The following is a 17,814-nucleotide window of genomic DNA, read 5'->3' as shown; positions in this document are numbered from 1 at the left end:
GACTGAAGCCGATGGCCAGGAGGGTATATTCTTCACTTGGCTAGAACAGACAGTCCCAGAACTCGTAATAGAACTAAAATAAGGAAAATTGGAATCAAATTATGACCTAACCCTAACCTGGTACACATACTACAAAAGTACCTAAACCAATGCACATGCTTAGACATAAAAGCCAGTAGGATTCGATCCATCATTTATTTTTACATCAGTGCATTATACATCACGGCAAATAACTTTCTTAGACCAAATTACAATTTCAATAGGCTAATAAAAATTAATATCAATGTGCAATATGGCATAAATTACACAAGCCAATATATAGAGTGAATATACAAGTTATACAACAAAATTGTCATAACCAGTAACTTTTATTTAATACAATCCAAACAATGATAGTTAAGCTAAGGCACTGATATAATAGTCTACAAGATATATAATAATTGATTGTTCAGAAATACAAAAAATTGCTTCATATGGCAGTATTTTTAACCACATATTCAAGACAAAGTTTTGATAGATTCATTTCAAACACTGTTGCAACCTTTGTGCTTTATATCTTTTACAATCTCAAGAATTTTTATACGAAGCATGTAACCAAAATGTACCAAGTAAATGAAGTATGCCAACAAGGCCAAACACAATATGGTTGTAGTATACATAAGGTTTAATTTTAGAAATTCAAGTAAAATAATTCAACAGACTTTTCAAGTTTTCAGGATTAAGACTAAATGCTTGTCAAAATTAACATATGATATGCGGTGCTGAAATGAATAATAATCTAACAATCTACTTTTAAAGCATGTGATAATTTTGAATCAGACAATATACGGGTAAAAATACTGGCATAGATACTAGCAAGCTAAGCAACAAACAAATTATTAACAGACTGAATAATAACAAAAATCACTTGGAACCCATAACATGTGAAAAAGATCATTCATTCTGCATATATATATATAAAGAGCATTCATACTTCATAATGGTAGAAAAAGATAACCTTTGACGGCATCATTCTTCTTTTATTTAATCGTTTTCATTATAACTTAGTAAGATATTTCACATAACAAGTGAGAATAATACATAATATGAGCTAAGACAAAGCTTGATTTGCGCTGGGCTATTCATTGAAAATATATTGAAAGAGGCAATGCTGTTACTGGTAGAACTAAGGTCAAACAATGTTTTATTACAATTTGGGTGGCAAAAACAACATGATTAAAATAACTTTATTTATTGTAAGATATATATGATAAGCTCGAATTTGTTGTCTAAAACTTGGCAGTTTTTACCCATTTATTGTAATCAGAAGAAAGATTTTACAGCTACTAAGTTGTAGATTCAGAATCTTTTCTGATGAAATCCATCTGCAATGATCACATTCTACTAACAAAGAAGATTATTTCAGTGTAATATTTGAACCTATAAACAAAGTTAATTAAAATTTGTTGCTGTGGGCTCTTGTTCCAAGTTTATTCTGCACTTTCACTCGGCTCGGTAACAAATGTAGTTCCGTTCCAAGTAGTCTTGAACTGTTCTATGATCGGATATTCAACCTGAAAATATTGATACGATTCTACAAGTGGAGCTTTTTAGGAAATACAATTAGTCGTGATAAATTATTTTTCACTTCCCCAACTCAGTCAATCTATCTACTTTTAGGAAGAAAAAAAAAAATTTGATGTTTTGATTTTGCACAAAAGCCTTGTGAAATACAAACCAATTTGAGGAATTGGAAGGTGAATTTTGATATTCTATGGGATAAGGCGGGGCTTCCTGAACTTTTAAGCTTGCGAACCCTTCCAATATATATCAAAATTTTCCGCGATCCCCAATGCTAAACAGTTTGATACATGCAAGCGCACCGCACCTCTGATCCTATATATTCTCTTGAAATCGTGAGATTTATGTTTTGCACAAGTTTTAATAATTGTGGCTTAAAAAGTACAATGAATAGAATACATTGCGTGAAATTGGTGTACTCTTTGCGACGCCCGAAATCTGTTTGAGCGTGCCACTGCAGGGTCGCGACCCCACTTTGGAAAACTGTGGATTAAGGGATAAAACTTGGGGGAAAGCGATATATTTATATCTATTTATTCAAAATGCGATCTCTCGTAAGACATCAATTAGATAATTTGTGCTAGTTAACGGCAAAAGAAAGCCAGACTGGTGGAAAAAAATAATGCAAAACATAAAATTCAAAAATAGACTTACATAGTCTTGACCCTTGGGAATGGAAATATTCATCTCAGAAGACTTTGCAGTAATGAATTGACAATCAAGAGAATCTTTATTCAAGTACACCAGACATCCATCGGTCTTCTCAATAGAACAAGTGGGAAGGCTTCCAGTAACCTAACAACATAAATTACAGTTAAAATATGTGGAGAGCAAGTGTAAATTATAGTCAGTATCACTCAGCAATAAAGATGAAATTTTAATTTTGAAATAAAGAAGAGATTTGTGAGTCCGGACATGATAATGCGCAATGGTTTTTGGTCTTGCTGACTTAGTTTTTATCAATAACAGATTCCGATTAAAAAAAGTATTCCTTTACTGTAAATCAAAAAAGGGTTTAAATTTGACTTGTTCATGCATCGGCATTGGTGCAGTAAATAAAGCCTGAAAGCACAGAGTTTGCTGAAGAGACCAGCAAGACAAACAATACGAAGGCAGTTGAGAATTACGGGATATAATAGTGTTCCTTTTTATTTAAAATGAAACGACAACATTTTTGTACCCAGAGGAATCGATTTTGAACAATAAAATAAACCCCAACAAGAACTTAGCAAGACAATCTATATGTACACTATGTATCCAATAATCAGATACTCTCCACATTTAAAAATGAAAAGCATAGTGGAACCCAAAATATTCATTTTATCGACTAGCAAAAAACTAGCAAAAAAATATCATTTCACCTGTCCTTTAACACTTTGGCAATTGACAAATTCCAGGCTTGAAACAATTGTGTCAAACACAACATCAGTCTTCTTGCAACCATCTGTAACCAAAAATATTAAGATTCTTTAAAAATAAATTCATCATATTGGAAATATTCATAACATTAATTTGGCTACTCTTCTCTATAACATATTGATTGGTGAAAATAATAATTAATCATTAGATTTAATTCAAGAGTCTTGCTGCACACTGACAGTGACAGCATAACTATACTAACTAACTAACTGAGTTAAATAGAACAGTTATCTTTGCGAAAACACCCAATAATTATTAGCATCCAAACCACTTGAGCAAAGGCCAAGAAAAGTAGTTACCGTACATTTTAAGTCAATAGTAATAGATAAAACAAACAATGATTACTAGTGCAGCCATATATATGTGGAAGTTACGGACTGTCCGTACTAGATAGTCCCAAATAATCCAGTTTTTTTACTTAATATATTTTTGAGGTGATTGTTATCAATTTTTACATTACGAATACGATAATGGGATATTCAAATTTTAAACTTTACCATATATCTCAAAAAAAAAAATTTGATGACACTGATCAACAAAACGGCAAACTATACACATAATAACCCTACATGATTATAGAGAGAAGTGTGTATGCCAGTGTTTCCTAAACTATGCTCAAATTCAGGAAAATACTCTTTTTCTGAGTATAACTAAAATTAGAACACAAATTGTAGTATAGAATAAAATGAGCCAAATATACAGTATTCTAAAATCATGTTGGACTAATTTTAATTAAAACCCCATTAAATGTATATTGGTTAAACCATACAAAAATAAGGACCAAAAAAGATTTTTGAAATTAGTTCAGAGTGAAATACAACTGGCCTTTAGAGTAACCAACCTAATATGATTTGATTCACTTTGTTCTTGATTTGAATGGTACATTTTTCACATTTGTAAATGTACACAGTATGCTTCATCAGAGCTTGGTCAATCACAAGATCTTTTCTGTCGACATGGTGTTCCTGAAAAAAAAAATACCTTAAGAGTAAGAAAAATGTGGTATAATATCAATAAACCTGAATCTTAGATGTTGAATATACTTTCTATGCCAGTGGTTTACAACCGGGGTTTCTTTAAACCCAGGGGTTCGTCTGGCACAGTCCAGGCCCACGGGGTTCCGCAAGTTTCCAATCCTAACCGAGAGTTTATATTATTATAAGCATAGGCCTATTGTTTGAATATGATAAAATACCCGCTAGCTTTGCCACAACTATTAAACTTACTACATACTGGAGATCATTTTATATTGCCAGTATCAGGTTTTCTTGCGCTCCTGAAGTATTAGTACCAAGATGACGCACAACCTGAACAACCCTTACATGATACACATACTATGTTCAGGTTGTGCGTCATCTTGGTAAGAATACTTTAGGAGCATCGGTTTTCCTTTATATATTTATAGTTTATATAATTCAGACAATAAACTGTTGCACTGGGGTTCTTTGAGCCACAGGGATGTTTCATAAAGGTTATGCTCTACCAAAAAGGTCAGGAACCCCTGTTCTATACAAATACAGAGTGACAATAAAAAAAGAACCCACAAATCAACTACAAAAATGAAGAAAACTTCTTTAATTCACTTGAACTTCTGTTTGTGTACAATTGTACCCAAAAGTTCCAGTAATCTAGGACAGGCGTGTGCAACCTTTTTCGCGGGCGGGCCAAATATTAATAACTGAGTGAAACCGCGGGCCGCACCGTCATTTAACATAGGCTTTCCATTAGTTGCAGGCACAAAATGGCTCATTTTAAAAATAAATGAAATAAATATGTTACTGGAAAGTGCCATATTTGAAGTCATGACTTTTTTAAATGTGGAAAGTTATCTTGGTGTTTTCGGTAAGATTCATTTCCAAATAATTTTCTGTCAAATCTTATTCTAGATTAGATTTAGACCAAATCAATTGATAGGCTAGAACCAAAACTCATTTAGCTTTTGTATCTATATAATATTAAATTTTTTTAAACTGCTTTCCAGTAGCCTAATCTTCAATTGCCTGTTCTTACAAATTCATTAGCGTATTCTCCGCATTTTTCTTAAATTGTTTACTGCTCAGCAAGGAACAGCTTTTTGAATCGCGTTGTTCGCCTCGCTGTTAGGACGTTGTAAGTCATTGGCATAAATAATAAATTGAACTCGGATATAAGATTTGCAACGCAAAGGAAACCAGATCCAACTAAATTTCAAAACTAGTTTAGATGGCCGCGCACCATTCAAAATTGGCACTTCTCCGCGGGCCGCACAATTTTCCATTGCGGGCCGCACTTCGCACATCCCTGATCTAGGACACTGTGCACAAATTCTAGAATATGTCCCAAAATAGTCAGAGTTCTTTTTTTTGGGTTTACCGCAAAAGTGTCAAGTATTGGTGCTAAACTATATCAACTCTATTTAAATAGAAATTGTGGATAATAACAATGGAGGGTCTATAAAAGAGTGGAAACAAATAAACCTAATGATTTTTGTCATTGGGAGCGAAAACCCCCAAAAAATATCAATACAGCATTTTGCATTAGTGAGAACCTAAACTAAAAGCTGAATTGGGTTTTCAATTCACAAAACGAACAACCAAAGTTTTTGAAACTTCATTAAATTTTTATAAAGAAGCTAGAAACAATCCATCTCACTTATCAATACTGGGTCGCTGATGCAGCAGACATAGACTGAGTGGCAACAACGAGGTTGTATAAGTTCATATTTCCATGACAGGAAATTTCCTATTGATCTGTTTAGTTTAGTTTAATTAAATAAATAACTTTCAGACAAAAGACTCACATTATTTTTCAAGATAAAATTAAAATAGGAATTTTAGAAAATCATATTTTGAAATTAAACTGTCTCTATAAGAAAGCACATGGACATTTTAAACCAACAATAGTAGCATAAGGATGCTTGCATGCTCTAAAAATCAAAATGCCATGAAAATGATTTTATATTGTTTTTATTTACGGTATAATGAACATTTTGGCTTTGGCCTATTTTTGGCAACTTTTGAAATCTCATTGAAGTTTTCATGAAAATACATTGTAAATTGAACAAATCCAGTTACTGGTATATCTAGATAAGGTACTCCCGTATTATGTGAACCAAGATGGCGGACACCGGAACATAGTATGTGTACCAGGTTAAAGTTAGGCAACATCCTGGTATTTCATGTCAGGCAAAAATGTTTCATTCTAACTGAAAATTTCCCCCCGCAGAGTCGCAGAATAGCAAATCGAAAAGACTCAACTTTTAATAAAATCCCCCAAAATTTAGAATTGAAAATAGACAAATCTTTCGAATTGAGCTTTTTATATCACTAGATAAATATCAAGTTATTGTTCTAAATGGTTTTCTAATTCATTCTACCGGCAACATTATTTTTTGGAATTTGTTTTTGTATAGTATGATATTGACTTCAGATTGATATCCACAGACAATAATCAATGTAAGTCTTCAATTTGCAATTGTTTAAACAACCAATAAGGTACTTTATTATATTTTTAAAAAGGAAAGAATGCCAAATAGGAATTCTCTATGAACTGATATATTGCATGCATAACAGAAATGGCAATGTATGTCTATATAAAAAAAACGTTACATAGAGCCAGTCTATTGTATCTTTGAGGCTGCACGCTCTGCTACAGGAAGAGGGCTGACATCACACAAAAGGAAATGACAAATATCTGGTACAGCGATGAAGGACAGCCTATCTGATATAATCAGTCAGGACCATAGGAGGCCAAAATGAAATTAAACACGATGCCGTCGAAATATTAGACTCATTCAGGGCATGATAAATTAGGTGCCTATCTCCTCTGTCCTTAGGTTGGCAATAAATGGACTATTGTTTTGAGTGATAGCTCGAGTTGTTTATCTCTTTCTCTCGATTAAAATCAGTATGGTAATATAGTAATATTGTTATTTTTATTTACAAGATAGAATATTTCATGAAACTAGGAAAAAACAGGGAAATCCTGCTGAAAACTGAAAAAAATAGTGCTCAATCCTGCATTAACGAACAATGTTGTCAATAAATATTTCTTGATTGTTCTTCTTGTAAGACCCTGACATAAGTACCTAACAGCACATTTCTAGTTCAGGCTGTAAGTTCAAGAATTTGAATAAACGTTTTACACTTAATTTTATGTGGTCAAATATATATTCTCCAGTGACATGAAAAATGTAGTTGGTTGGCAACAATATCTTGCGACCTTAAAAGTTATACTAAAAAAACTCTTGTCCTTCTCCCGTAACACAACTAAATAAATGTGTTTTGAAGCTCGTCTATGTGAAAGTAGGATAGGATTTATTTTATCCTAGGAGAAAGGAAAACCAATAAGACGACCTAATCATATGGTAAATCACGGTCTCCTGTCCGGTTACCATTCCATGTTGGATATGGGATTAGTTAGCTAGCTATTAGTTTCCAGATGCATGGACTTGACCATACTATAACTATTGTGTCTGTGCTACAGACTCAAAGGCATTTAAACGCTATGATTAATGGAATTTCAGTTTGGCCAATTTAAAATTTAAATATTTGCTCTCAGATGTAATGAAATAACGTTGGAATTGCCCAAATAGAGATAGTATTACTAGTAATCTACAAATGAAGTTCAACATACCACAATCCATTTTTTGCCTTGCAGCGCCAATACAGGAGTCTTCTTAGGAGCTGCAGCAGTAGGTTTGGCCACAGGTTTAGGTTTGGTTGCTGCAGGCGCTTTGTATGGAACAGCTGATTGAAGACGTAGTTTTGGATTCTTATGGGTTTTCATATCATCTGTGACTTTCTTCAAACCTTTGTAGATAGAATTTTGTTACAACATGAAATTGTTAAAATAAGTTGCAATTTAGAAAAAATAATGTGATTTTTTTTTACTTTGGCCTATGTATTGACATTGAAAAATTAGTCCTGTTTATAGCTTTTGTCAAATAAACAGACAACAACAAATTGATGATAAGGGGAATCATTTTATATTACTAGATCAATATATAGCCTACCCCCCCTACCTCACAAAAAACAGTGATTTTTATATTAACATGTTCAAGTTTAAAATATTCACACTTCATAGGTATATCAATGGACACAAAAAACATGCACATTTTTCAAATTGAGTAATCCTTATATTGCTCTGATATGCAAAGACTAACAGTATCCGTATGAGATAAAAAATGCAATAACATGCTAGTGGGTGACAAACTTACGCACCATTCCTGAAATGTTCACGAAAAGTACTCAATGCACACATATCATAGAAAACTAGGCACTTTAATTATTAAACAATAAACTCCTGTCTTATTAACAGTATCTGTAATAACTGTAAATGATAAAATATTAATTCAAATCAATAGGATTGCAGACTACGTTTGATCAAAAATTTTATTGGTTATCAGTTATATCAGGATTGCCATAAAGTCATTAATTCTAAGATTTGTCATTATTTCGAAGGTCTTCGTCTTAGAAAATATTTTTGTCTTTATTTCTGAGAAACGTCCTTATTTTGACATGTGTCCTTATTTTATGGGTAGAGGTTCTAACACCAGGCACTTAGATTGGTCAATTTGAATGATTAATTTGCTAGAAATGATATTGCACAACCTCATTGATCGCTACTCGCATTCATTACTTACGGTAATAACGGCAAATTAATCGACCTAATGACAAAACAATAGCTTACCGGCGAAAATCAATTTGTGTAACTTTAATCAAAATACAACTTAAAAGTAAGATGGAACAGATTGTTTCTAAGAATAAACAACTGCTGGAGCAAATACTTTCTAGTACAAAGTATGATTAGACAAGAATCGCACTGGCATGGATACATTTTGTTTATTACATTTCGTTCTTTGTTATTCTATTATTATGTTTCCCTGATGTCCTTATTTTGGGGTTCATATCGATGGCAGCCCTGGTTATAGTCTATTCTCTTTTAATTAAAAATTGATTTGCATTCTATTAGGTATCTATTTTTGACTTTTTGAGCATCTTCATAGTAATGACTGAAATTGTGGCAACACTTTGTTACACAAATTGTTACAACACTTCTTACTGATTCAGTTTTAAAATTCTGAATAGTGTCGATACAAAATCTAATTTGGATAAAAAATTTGGTCTTTGGTGTATGCCTGCCTTCTTAGACTACTAAAAACAGGTTCCATTACATTTGAACCCACGGCAATTGGACCCGCATACTATTGCACCTATGGGAAATTTTTTTGCTTTCTGGTTATTTGAACCCATACTAACCCTAACCCATGGGTTTTAGCACTCGCATATAGATTGAACCCGCGGATATACACATGGGTTCAAATGTACGGCACCCCTAAAAACAAACTTGAAAAAAACCTAATGCATTTTTAGTTTTCGTAGAAAATTTTGGCTTTTCTTATCAACATTTATTAAAGTTTTAAATTCCACTCTTAAACTCCACAATTAAACTCTTATTCCTGATTATGAGGATTCAGAATTAAAAATCCGAAAATACGGCTCTGTGGATCTGTGATTTTAGATAACTATTGTCATTGTCTGTTTATATTCACAAAACGTCTTAACTGCTATTAAACGTATAGGTATGCGTATGCCCAAACAGGTTGGAGGAAATTAAACTTACCAGACGTAACAGATAATCCTTGGTTAATATCACTTAGTAAAGCGGATACATCTGGTGCACTGCCTTGAGAAGCTGAAGATGCAGCAGGTGGTCCCGGTGGAGGAGGAGGGGGAGGGGCTGGAGCCCCTGATGGACATGAAGCTACGGATGATGCAGATGCCAGTGTTGCAATGGATGCCTATTAGATGAAATTATTTTTTTTTTGCCCTGTTTTTATTCCTCCTCGGTAAAAATTTTAATTTAGAAGAATGAAGAAAGAGAAATAGAGAAATGGTATGTCAAGATGTTTGGTGCTTTTTGCAAATATTTTCAGCTGGTGATTTATATACCAGCTAGATTTCAATTAAAACTAAGTACAAGCAGTTACTTCATCATACCAGTAATGGGGGCGCCCCAAATCATTGACCAGACTAGACCTGAACATTCATCAGATACTCAAAGTGACTCAAATCGAGTGATCTGAATGAAATGATTCAGATATGTACTCAAAGAACCACCAGTGATCTGATGAATGGGACTCAATTCCACATCCATCAGATACTCAAAGTGACTCAACTCGAGTGATCTGAATGAAATGATTCAGATATGTATTCAACGAACCACCAGTGATAACTCAGTGATTTACTCGTCTTTGCATTCTTATGACCCATGCCTCAAGACCTGAAGTTTGGGGCTTTTACCCAACACGGCTTCATATGACAACATGAACTGCACAGTTTCAAATGCGAAGCTAATATTTGTGAACTTCAAACATGAAATCACATGCATTATGTAAAATTGGAAGAAGTCAACACTACATGCTTAGGTGCATTCCTTAGATTTTACATTCTTTCTCACCCTGGGCTATTCCTAGACCTTTTGCATTGATTTCAGAGAAAAGAGCTTCAGATGCGCCATGGCCACTAGAATCATTACTTGATTCTGGTTTCGATAGTACTGGAGGAAGGGGTGGGGGTGGTGGGGGCAAAAATGGGGGTATAACGTCAGCATCGGAAGAGCTCTGTATTGGGGGTGGAGGCAATGTTTCTGGTTCATTCGTTTCCTTGACTGTTGTAGAGGGTACAGATTTTGTGACCTCATTTTGAGACTTGAGATATTCAGGTTTAGGGGGAGGTTGGGGTCTGGCATCTTGTTCAGCAGAACGAGAAGTATGCAAGGAAAAGATGCCAGCCTGAGGAAACGCAAAAAAATAAGAGAAATAAAGAAAATTAGAAGAGAAAAATAACAGATCTCAAAGAATAAGTTGATTCAATATTGTTGGTTTAATACGTACATTTTTATCCCAGTTCAGACCAGTAATGTGATGTTTTTTCACATAATCATGAAGTGCTGGAAACACACCCTTCCACGCGCTAACCCAATCCTTGTCTTGTTTCTCCCTGGGAAGAAAAATTCATGATTCTGGTTATTTTATCATCAAATAATTCATTGTAAATAAATTTTTACTTCTCCCAAAAAAAAAAAATATCATGAATTTTTGAAAAGGTATACGACCAAAAGAAATAATTTTACTTATCAGCAAAAAGATCTATTCCAATAAATTTCTGTTCTCAATAAAAAAAATAATATCATAAATTTCTAAAAATGTATTTGAGCAAAGAGAAATTTTGCTTATTTCAGTTCTCAATAAAATAAAAAAATCATAAATTTAAAAAAAGTAGACAAAATCGGAAAAATTATTTCAAATAGATCTTACTTTAATATTCTGTTTGTATAAAACTCAGCTCCATTTCCACATTCTTTCACGTAAGGAGCAGGTAAAGGCTTCACCATGACCCAACCGAAAGCAGTCATACCCTCATTAATAGCGGCTGTGTAGAAACTAAATTCTCTGTCTTTGAAAGTGGCATCTTTGATTCTTCCAATTTCAGTCATAATGTCTGAAGATGGTTGAAGTAACTTCGCTATAACTTCCTTAATAAATAAATAATATTGGTTATACTCTATGACAGGATTACTCAACTGGTGGACCGCAGTCCGAATCCGGACCTTTCGAGTATACGATTCGGACCGCACCTTGGATCATTGGCCCAACTTCGGATATGTGAAAGTTTCCTTCTTATCAAATGACTTTTATAGTTTTAAAGGTTATTTTATTATTTGCTCCTATTTGACTATAATTATATGAAAAGAACTGCAACACCATCATAAATAATACGAATAGTGCTATCTTGATTAGTGAATGATCATTAGACGACCGAAGGAGTGCGCGATAGATGTCAAAATATAATTTCTGGAAAGACCGGTCCCCAGTAATTTTGAAGTTTTGTATGTCGATTGTTGATCATTGGTAAAAAAAAGTTGAGTAGCCCTGCTCTATCAAATACAGTTGTGTTACAGGCCCAGTGTAAATTAAATTAAATTCAGTGCAAACGATCCAACTTCAAAGGTGCTCAAAAACAAAGGGAGCACCATTGGAATAGAACAATAGATATTTTCGAGTATCAGCTTCCTTGTTAATTTCTGTAACATTGGCTATTCAGAAGAATGTCATGAAAAATTTGGTAAGGATAAAATTTAGAAGACTTTTCTGCACACTAAATAAAAAATATTGGAGATCATGTTGAACATAATTCATTCAGAGTTTCAAAATTATTACTTGACTAAAGCGACCAATTTCTGTAATACCATCATAAATTTTGTAATAATAAAATTTAGATAACTTTTCTGGGGTCAAGGGTCAGAGAAACATCCATTGTCTAATATACATACTAAATAAAATTTCAAATCAAAATTATTGGAGATCACATGAAAGATGAATTTCAAAATTATTACTTGACAAAAGCTACCAACTTATTATATCTGTAAAACATGAATTAGCCTATTCCATTTTTCCATAGTATCATAATAAAATGATTTCATCAAAAATATTCAAACCAAATTACAACATTCATCTGAAATTCAGTACATGCATCACTAACAATGATACAACCATGTGTTACATACATTACCAGTGATTCAACAAAATAACCGTTACGCTGTCCCGTGGGATTCCAAATAAGTTCATATTAAGAGACATTACTCTGTTACCATTTCGTGTGCAAGAGACAATATATAGAGTAATATTTTACAGTGAGATCTGAGAAATATCCATTTTATATAAGCGTGGACATAAAACCTTAATGCCCTTTCATCCGACATATATTTTTCTGTCACAGTCATTTAAGAATAAACTGAATTTCCCGAAAAGTCAGACCTCGTCAAACTGCATATTTTGGTAATTATTAATTACTGAGAAATGACAGAAAAATTTAATAAAAAACAACCTGGGTTGGTTCTGCATGTTGCGCAACAATTCCAAGAAACTTCTTCTGTTCTTCAGCAAGGGATTTCACCAAAGATGCCTGTTCACAAATAAAGAAAATAAAAGATAAATAAAATAGTTTCACACTTTTTGGGTTTTAAGAATAATGAACTCAACTTGTTTTACCGTTGTGAATAATTTAGTTGTATGTCAAAATCTATAGAGAATGAGTGAATAGTGATGAATGTCAAAATTTTCATTAACGGAATGCTATTTTCACACTTTGATAATAATATATTTATGAGACCCAATGAATCATTGTTTTTCACAATAACTGAAAAATTCATGAAAAAACAATGAAGAAAATAGATCATCTGTGTTAACTAGTACTTAGTAACACTGAAAATTTAAAACAGGTTATAATGAATTTGGTTACAAAAGACCATCTACTGCAAAACAAACTCTATTATTATCATAACTTATACTATAAATCTATTTAGACGCTATAAATATTTATGGACTAATAAATCATGTAGTTTGGCATTGAGGATAGGATTTTACATATTTATCCCGGGGGAGAGGAAAGTTGATAAGATGGCGTAACCATATGGCGAACCACGGCCTCTTGTCAAGTTACCATTCCATGTCAGGTATAAGATTAGTTACTGGTGATTATTTGTTTTCTGAAGCATGGACTTGATGGTGGAGAAAGCAGTAACCGAGCAGTGGTTACGTGAACCACCCTGCGGCGGATGGGAGTCCAGCAATCCTCTCGCACATAACCATCCCCGCACAGGATTCGAATCTGCAACCCATGCAGAATAATCAGAGGTGCGGTGGCGAGCGTATTCCTAACGGTTAGCACAATGAGCCACACCGCCGCGAGAAAAAGGATTTTGAAAGTAATTTTTTTTGCCTAGCACAGATATCCTATAAAATAAAATATCTATAACTCACAGCCTTCTTTACATCATTAGAATTGACTTTGTTTGTAGCTGTTATAAAAGCATCCACATATTGAGCAATAAAGTCCCCATAATCAGTCACCATCTCCGATGAAGGTCCTGCATCGCCTAGAAAAAAAATAGGTTGTATAATAAAACGAACTGTTCCATAGCTGTACAATGTAAATAGTATGTATAATCAGGCTTGCGTAGCAGTAATACATGCTCAATTATATCAGTTCTTACAATTGTCTCATTTTCTGGCTAATAAGACGAGTCCCTCAATATGCCAATCCAAATAAATCATGCCAAAAATTGAGTCCAGAATCAACCTATTAGCCAGAAAATATGGTAAAGGTACTATAGCTAATGACGAATGAATATCAGTATAATTAACAAAGAGACCAAGATATTCATCATTAAAATCAAACAATATTTAAAAATTATTTTTGATAGGCTAATGTCAGTGATATCACTATAACTACACCAGTATACCAGTCTTTCCGAATAAAAGAAAACACCAAGTTGACTATTCACAGTTTCACACTATATAAAATCAAAAATTTCCATTTCAATACAACAGTACCTGCTCCTCCACCTCCAATTGCCACCTTCTCCAATCTAGTTGTGACGGTTTCAAGACGAGACACAAGAGATGCAAGGTCTGCTGACATGATGATGATTAGATTTATGTACTCACTATAACGCTATATAGAAAACTAGAGTAAAGTATCCATGTTAAATTTTAGCAATTCAACTATAGCAATTTTTACCACAAAAATGACTAGCAATATATATTTCACCAAGCATTGACTTCCTTGCTTATTTCCTTAACATCGCCTAATCAACAAGATACCAATCGATGGCAAAAATTTGAAATTTTAGCAGCTGCCCAGACATGTTTTTCACTTTTACGAATTTTCAGGCATGGATGTAAATAGCTCGTTTCCTAGTTTTATTTAATATTCAGCAATTTATCGCTGTGTTTCTGAAATTTGGCTATAAATTAATCAACCCAATAAATATTATGTCCTTTTACTTTTTAAATTTTACTTCAGATGCAGTAAAAAAAAACTAGACCAAAATAGCTGCGATAGACTAGACTAAAATTAGATATCAGTACTTTAAATGACATTGGTAAAATATTTTGATTCAAAATGATAATTGTGAAATTATTAAATCAGTTAGTAATCACCAACTTGCGGAAACTTTTCAGTTTTGCCTTGGCTGCTTACGCAGTTAGGATGTTTAACCCTTTCCATGCGAATTTTATTTTTTATTAAATAATCGTATTTGCTACGCCGATTTTATGCATTTGTACCCCCACAACTAATCGATCGACTAACGAAAAACTAATGATCCTCTGCTGCCCACTGACGGCTCGTTGGAAAGCTTATTTAAAGAGCTTGCAATTGTCGATTAAAAACAATTTTTTTTTAAAAGGGGTGGTCTGAGTCACAGACCGGATAGAAAAAAGGCATTTTTTTTTCTTGGGTGTTGAAACTTCAAACCGTGATAAAAAATAGAAATATTCGCTAAATCCTTTACTGTTACCGCTTCTTGGTTGGCAAACAATAGCATAATATTGCTGTAGCAATTTCGTTATCTAACTCAAAATACTTTGGTAGATGGAAGGGATAATATGTCTTCTATTACCACCCAAAAACACCGAAATTTGCATAAATTTCAAAAACACTCCCTCGTTCCGCCGCAAATAAAATTCCCATGGTAAACGAAAGCGAGATTTATCGTCGCTTATGTTAATCTCGAAGAAGACTCCTTATCAATAACCTAAAACCCGGAAAAACTAGACCAACAGTTTGCGACCGATTGCTAAATAAAACAGTGGAGTACATCAACGTACCCGCCGCAATCTAGCGAGTTTTGTCGTGGGTACGTATACGTGCCCACCGCACGGAAAGGGTTAAGAGCAATTGTTATTTAGACCGCAAATTTGAACTCGCCACCTTGTAACCACTTCATAAGATTCATGAGCGGATTCTTGAATTAAGGTATTGTTTATATTCTCTCTAATACAGACAAATAACTCTTTACTAGGGCTGGGCATTTCGAATCAATTAGTAAATTATTCGAATTGATTCAGAGCAAAATTTCAAACCGCCACCATCTTGTGTTTTTTTTCCGCCAATGGTCGAGGTAAATTTCTCGTTTTTTTTTTATTGGAGCCATATTTTTTCAACGCAATTCCGACATATGACTCTTTTCTGTAGTGAGTTATTGATGAAAACAGGTTTTTTATTGTGTGTGAACACTCAGCAATCTGCCTGAGTGATGTATTATATGTTTTCAGTAATTTATGTGTCTGGTGGATCTAATACAGTACTGCAGTAAGAGAGTTACATACAATTTTATATTTCCCAAGTATTCGAGATTCGATTCGACTCAAAAAAAAATATTCGATTCTGAAATCCTCAGATACTCGAAAATGCCCAACCCTACTCTTTCATCTTTACTTTCACAATACTGTACATTGCCCAATCAAAATTAACTGGAATATGATGAACTACAACTAACAATAATTAATGACCTATATTTTGAAAAATAATTTTAATTGATAACATGGATGATATTTAGTGCAGGTTTTCCAGAATTTCAATATTCAGATTTCTACCATCTTGACATATAAATTCAGTAAAAAAATTTCTGATTTACACAAGTTTAAAAGCGCAACTTTACAGAACAAATTACTGAATTAATGTTAAAGAATATGCATAAATTATCTTAAAGCCAACTCGGGTCTCCTTAAAATTCTGCAGGAAAACATTCATATTTTTGACTTGAATGTTCTAAAACTATCCCTACGTCTGTATCTGCCCATAACACACACACAGTACTACAGTAAGGTATAGCAGTATACAGGTATAATAAGCTTTACAAATACAGAAATGGGCTATTATATCAGTATATACAATACAATACAATTTTATTTCGATCTTTCGTCTACAACACAAATAAAAAGAACACAGACAAGGTCAACTGAAAGATCGGGAAAACGGGCAAAACCTAAAAAGGTTTATAACGAACGCTGTAACCAGCGATTGTGCCCATTCACCCACATTCACACACGTGAAACACACCAAGACAACTACTAGCAGTCTGTCGGTTTAATTTGTCCATAAATGGTCGACAAATCACTTATTTCAACAATGTCTTGAAACTTGACACTAGTATGCTAAATGACATAACCACTGTAATTGTGCGGAACCATAGACAAAATAGGCACATAAACAAACACGCGATCCGCCAAAACTACGCCTTATTTGGTAAGAACATACTCACTTATATCCAAACCTCATTTCACCATTTTACAGTTACTTAATTTGTTAGACATGGCGCAACCTACTCAAAGGAATACTGACGGCCGGCATTGCCCACATATGGAATAAGTCAACATACGCTCAGGCGGTACACACCTATTTTATGCCTCAGCTGTTCGCAGCTTCCGGAAGTACTATGTATTATGTTGGGCGTGAAAGATTAATCAAGCGGTTCGCAGTTTAAAATTTTGAGAAATATTCAATATACATAAAAATACAAAGTAATGTTACATCGCGCGTATTGGATATGTTTACGTCGTTTTATTTTCCTTATATGACGTCATAATATTCAACCTCCTATTGCGTCATACCATACCTACGTCATTTTCGATCATTTCGCTTCAATAGTGTGGCGCAACAAGCCTTGTTTTAGAAGTTGTATATATATCTATATAAAAGGCGGGTTTACAACGGCAGTTTGCTCCCGAGAGTGTAGAAATCCCATGAGACTTTCTAATCAAAGCCGAATACGAAGATATAAACGTGCCCGATCCACGCCTTTCGGTAACAAAGAAAAAAAATAAAGATGGTACTCCGCTAACTCCATGTTTGCTTTTATGCCAAATCAGCGTCCGTCTATTGAATCTCATGTAGTCAATCAATCAATCAATTTTATTTGGTTTTTGCTAGAAACAAAACCACAACAAACAAAATACAGAGGACCTGGAGGACGGGCAAAGCTCAAAGTTAAAAACGTACAATTACG

At 33.8% G+C, this 17,814-nt stretch overlaps 1 protein-coding gene across 2 annotated transcripts; it reads right to left on the bottom strand.

Moving 5' to 3' along the window:
* Positions 1-176: 176 nt before the first annotated feature.
* Positions 177-14,515, bottom strand: LOC120331953 (adenylyl cyclase-associated protein 2-like). Of its 2 annotated transcripts, none has more exons than XM_039399137.2 (11): positions 14,357-14,515; positions 13,784-13,899; positions 12,849-12,926; positions 11,279-11,496; positions 10,856-10,961; positions 10,420-10,753; positions 7,594-7,769; positions 3,821-3,944; positions 2,922-3,004; positions 2,215-2,355; positions 177-1,553 (listed from the first exon to the last, which is right to left on the bottom strand). In XM_039399137.2, exons 1-11 carry the CDS (start codon positions 14,442-14,444, stop codon positions 1,470-1,472), a joined length of 1,548 nt encoding a protein of 515 aa, XP_039255071.2. In that variant the 5' UTR covers positions 14,445-14,515; the 3' UTR covers positions 177-1,469. The 2 variants fall into 2 exon arrangements, with proteins under 2 accessions (XP_039255071.2, XP_039255072.2); XM_039399138.2 differs by lacking the exon at positions 10,420-10,753 and adding an exon at positions 9,583-9,760.
* Positions 14,516-17,814: the final 3,299 nt, after the last annotated feature.

The sequence above is a fragment of the Styela clava genome, chromosome 6, assembly GCF_964204865.1.
Source record: "Styela clava chromosome 6, kaStyClav1.hap1.2, whole genome shotgun sequence".
In the NCBI taxonomy this organism is placed as follows: Eukaryota; Metazoa; Chordata; class Ascidiacea; order Stolidobranchia; family Styelidae; genus Styela; species Styela clava.
Note: the sequence above shows the minus strand (reverse complement) of the source record. Positions and strands in the feature narration are given on the sequence as shown.

Bases quoted from the DNA above. Each gene is read 5' to 3' on its own strand.
- LOC120331953 (XM_039399137.2), bottom strand. From the start codon at position 14,444: ATGTCAGCAGACCTTGCATCTCTTGTGTCTCGTCTTGAAACCGTCACA. The intron at 13,900-14,356 runs GTACTGTTGTAT...TTTTTTTTCTAG, and splicing joins AATTGGAGGTGGAGGAGCAG to GCGATGCAGGACCTTCATCG. The intron at 3,945-7,593 runs GTATGTTGAACT...TTTTTTTTTCAG, and splicing joins AAGGCAAAAAATGGATTGTG to GAACACCATGTCGACAGAAA.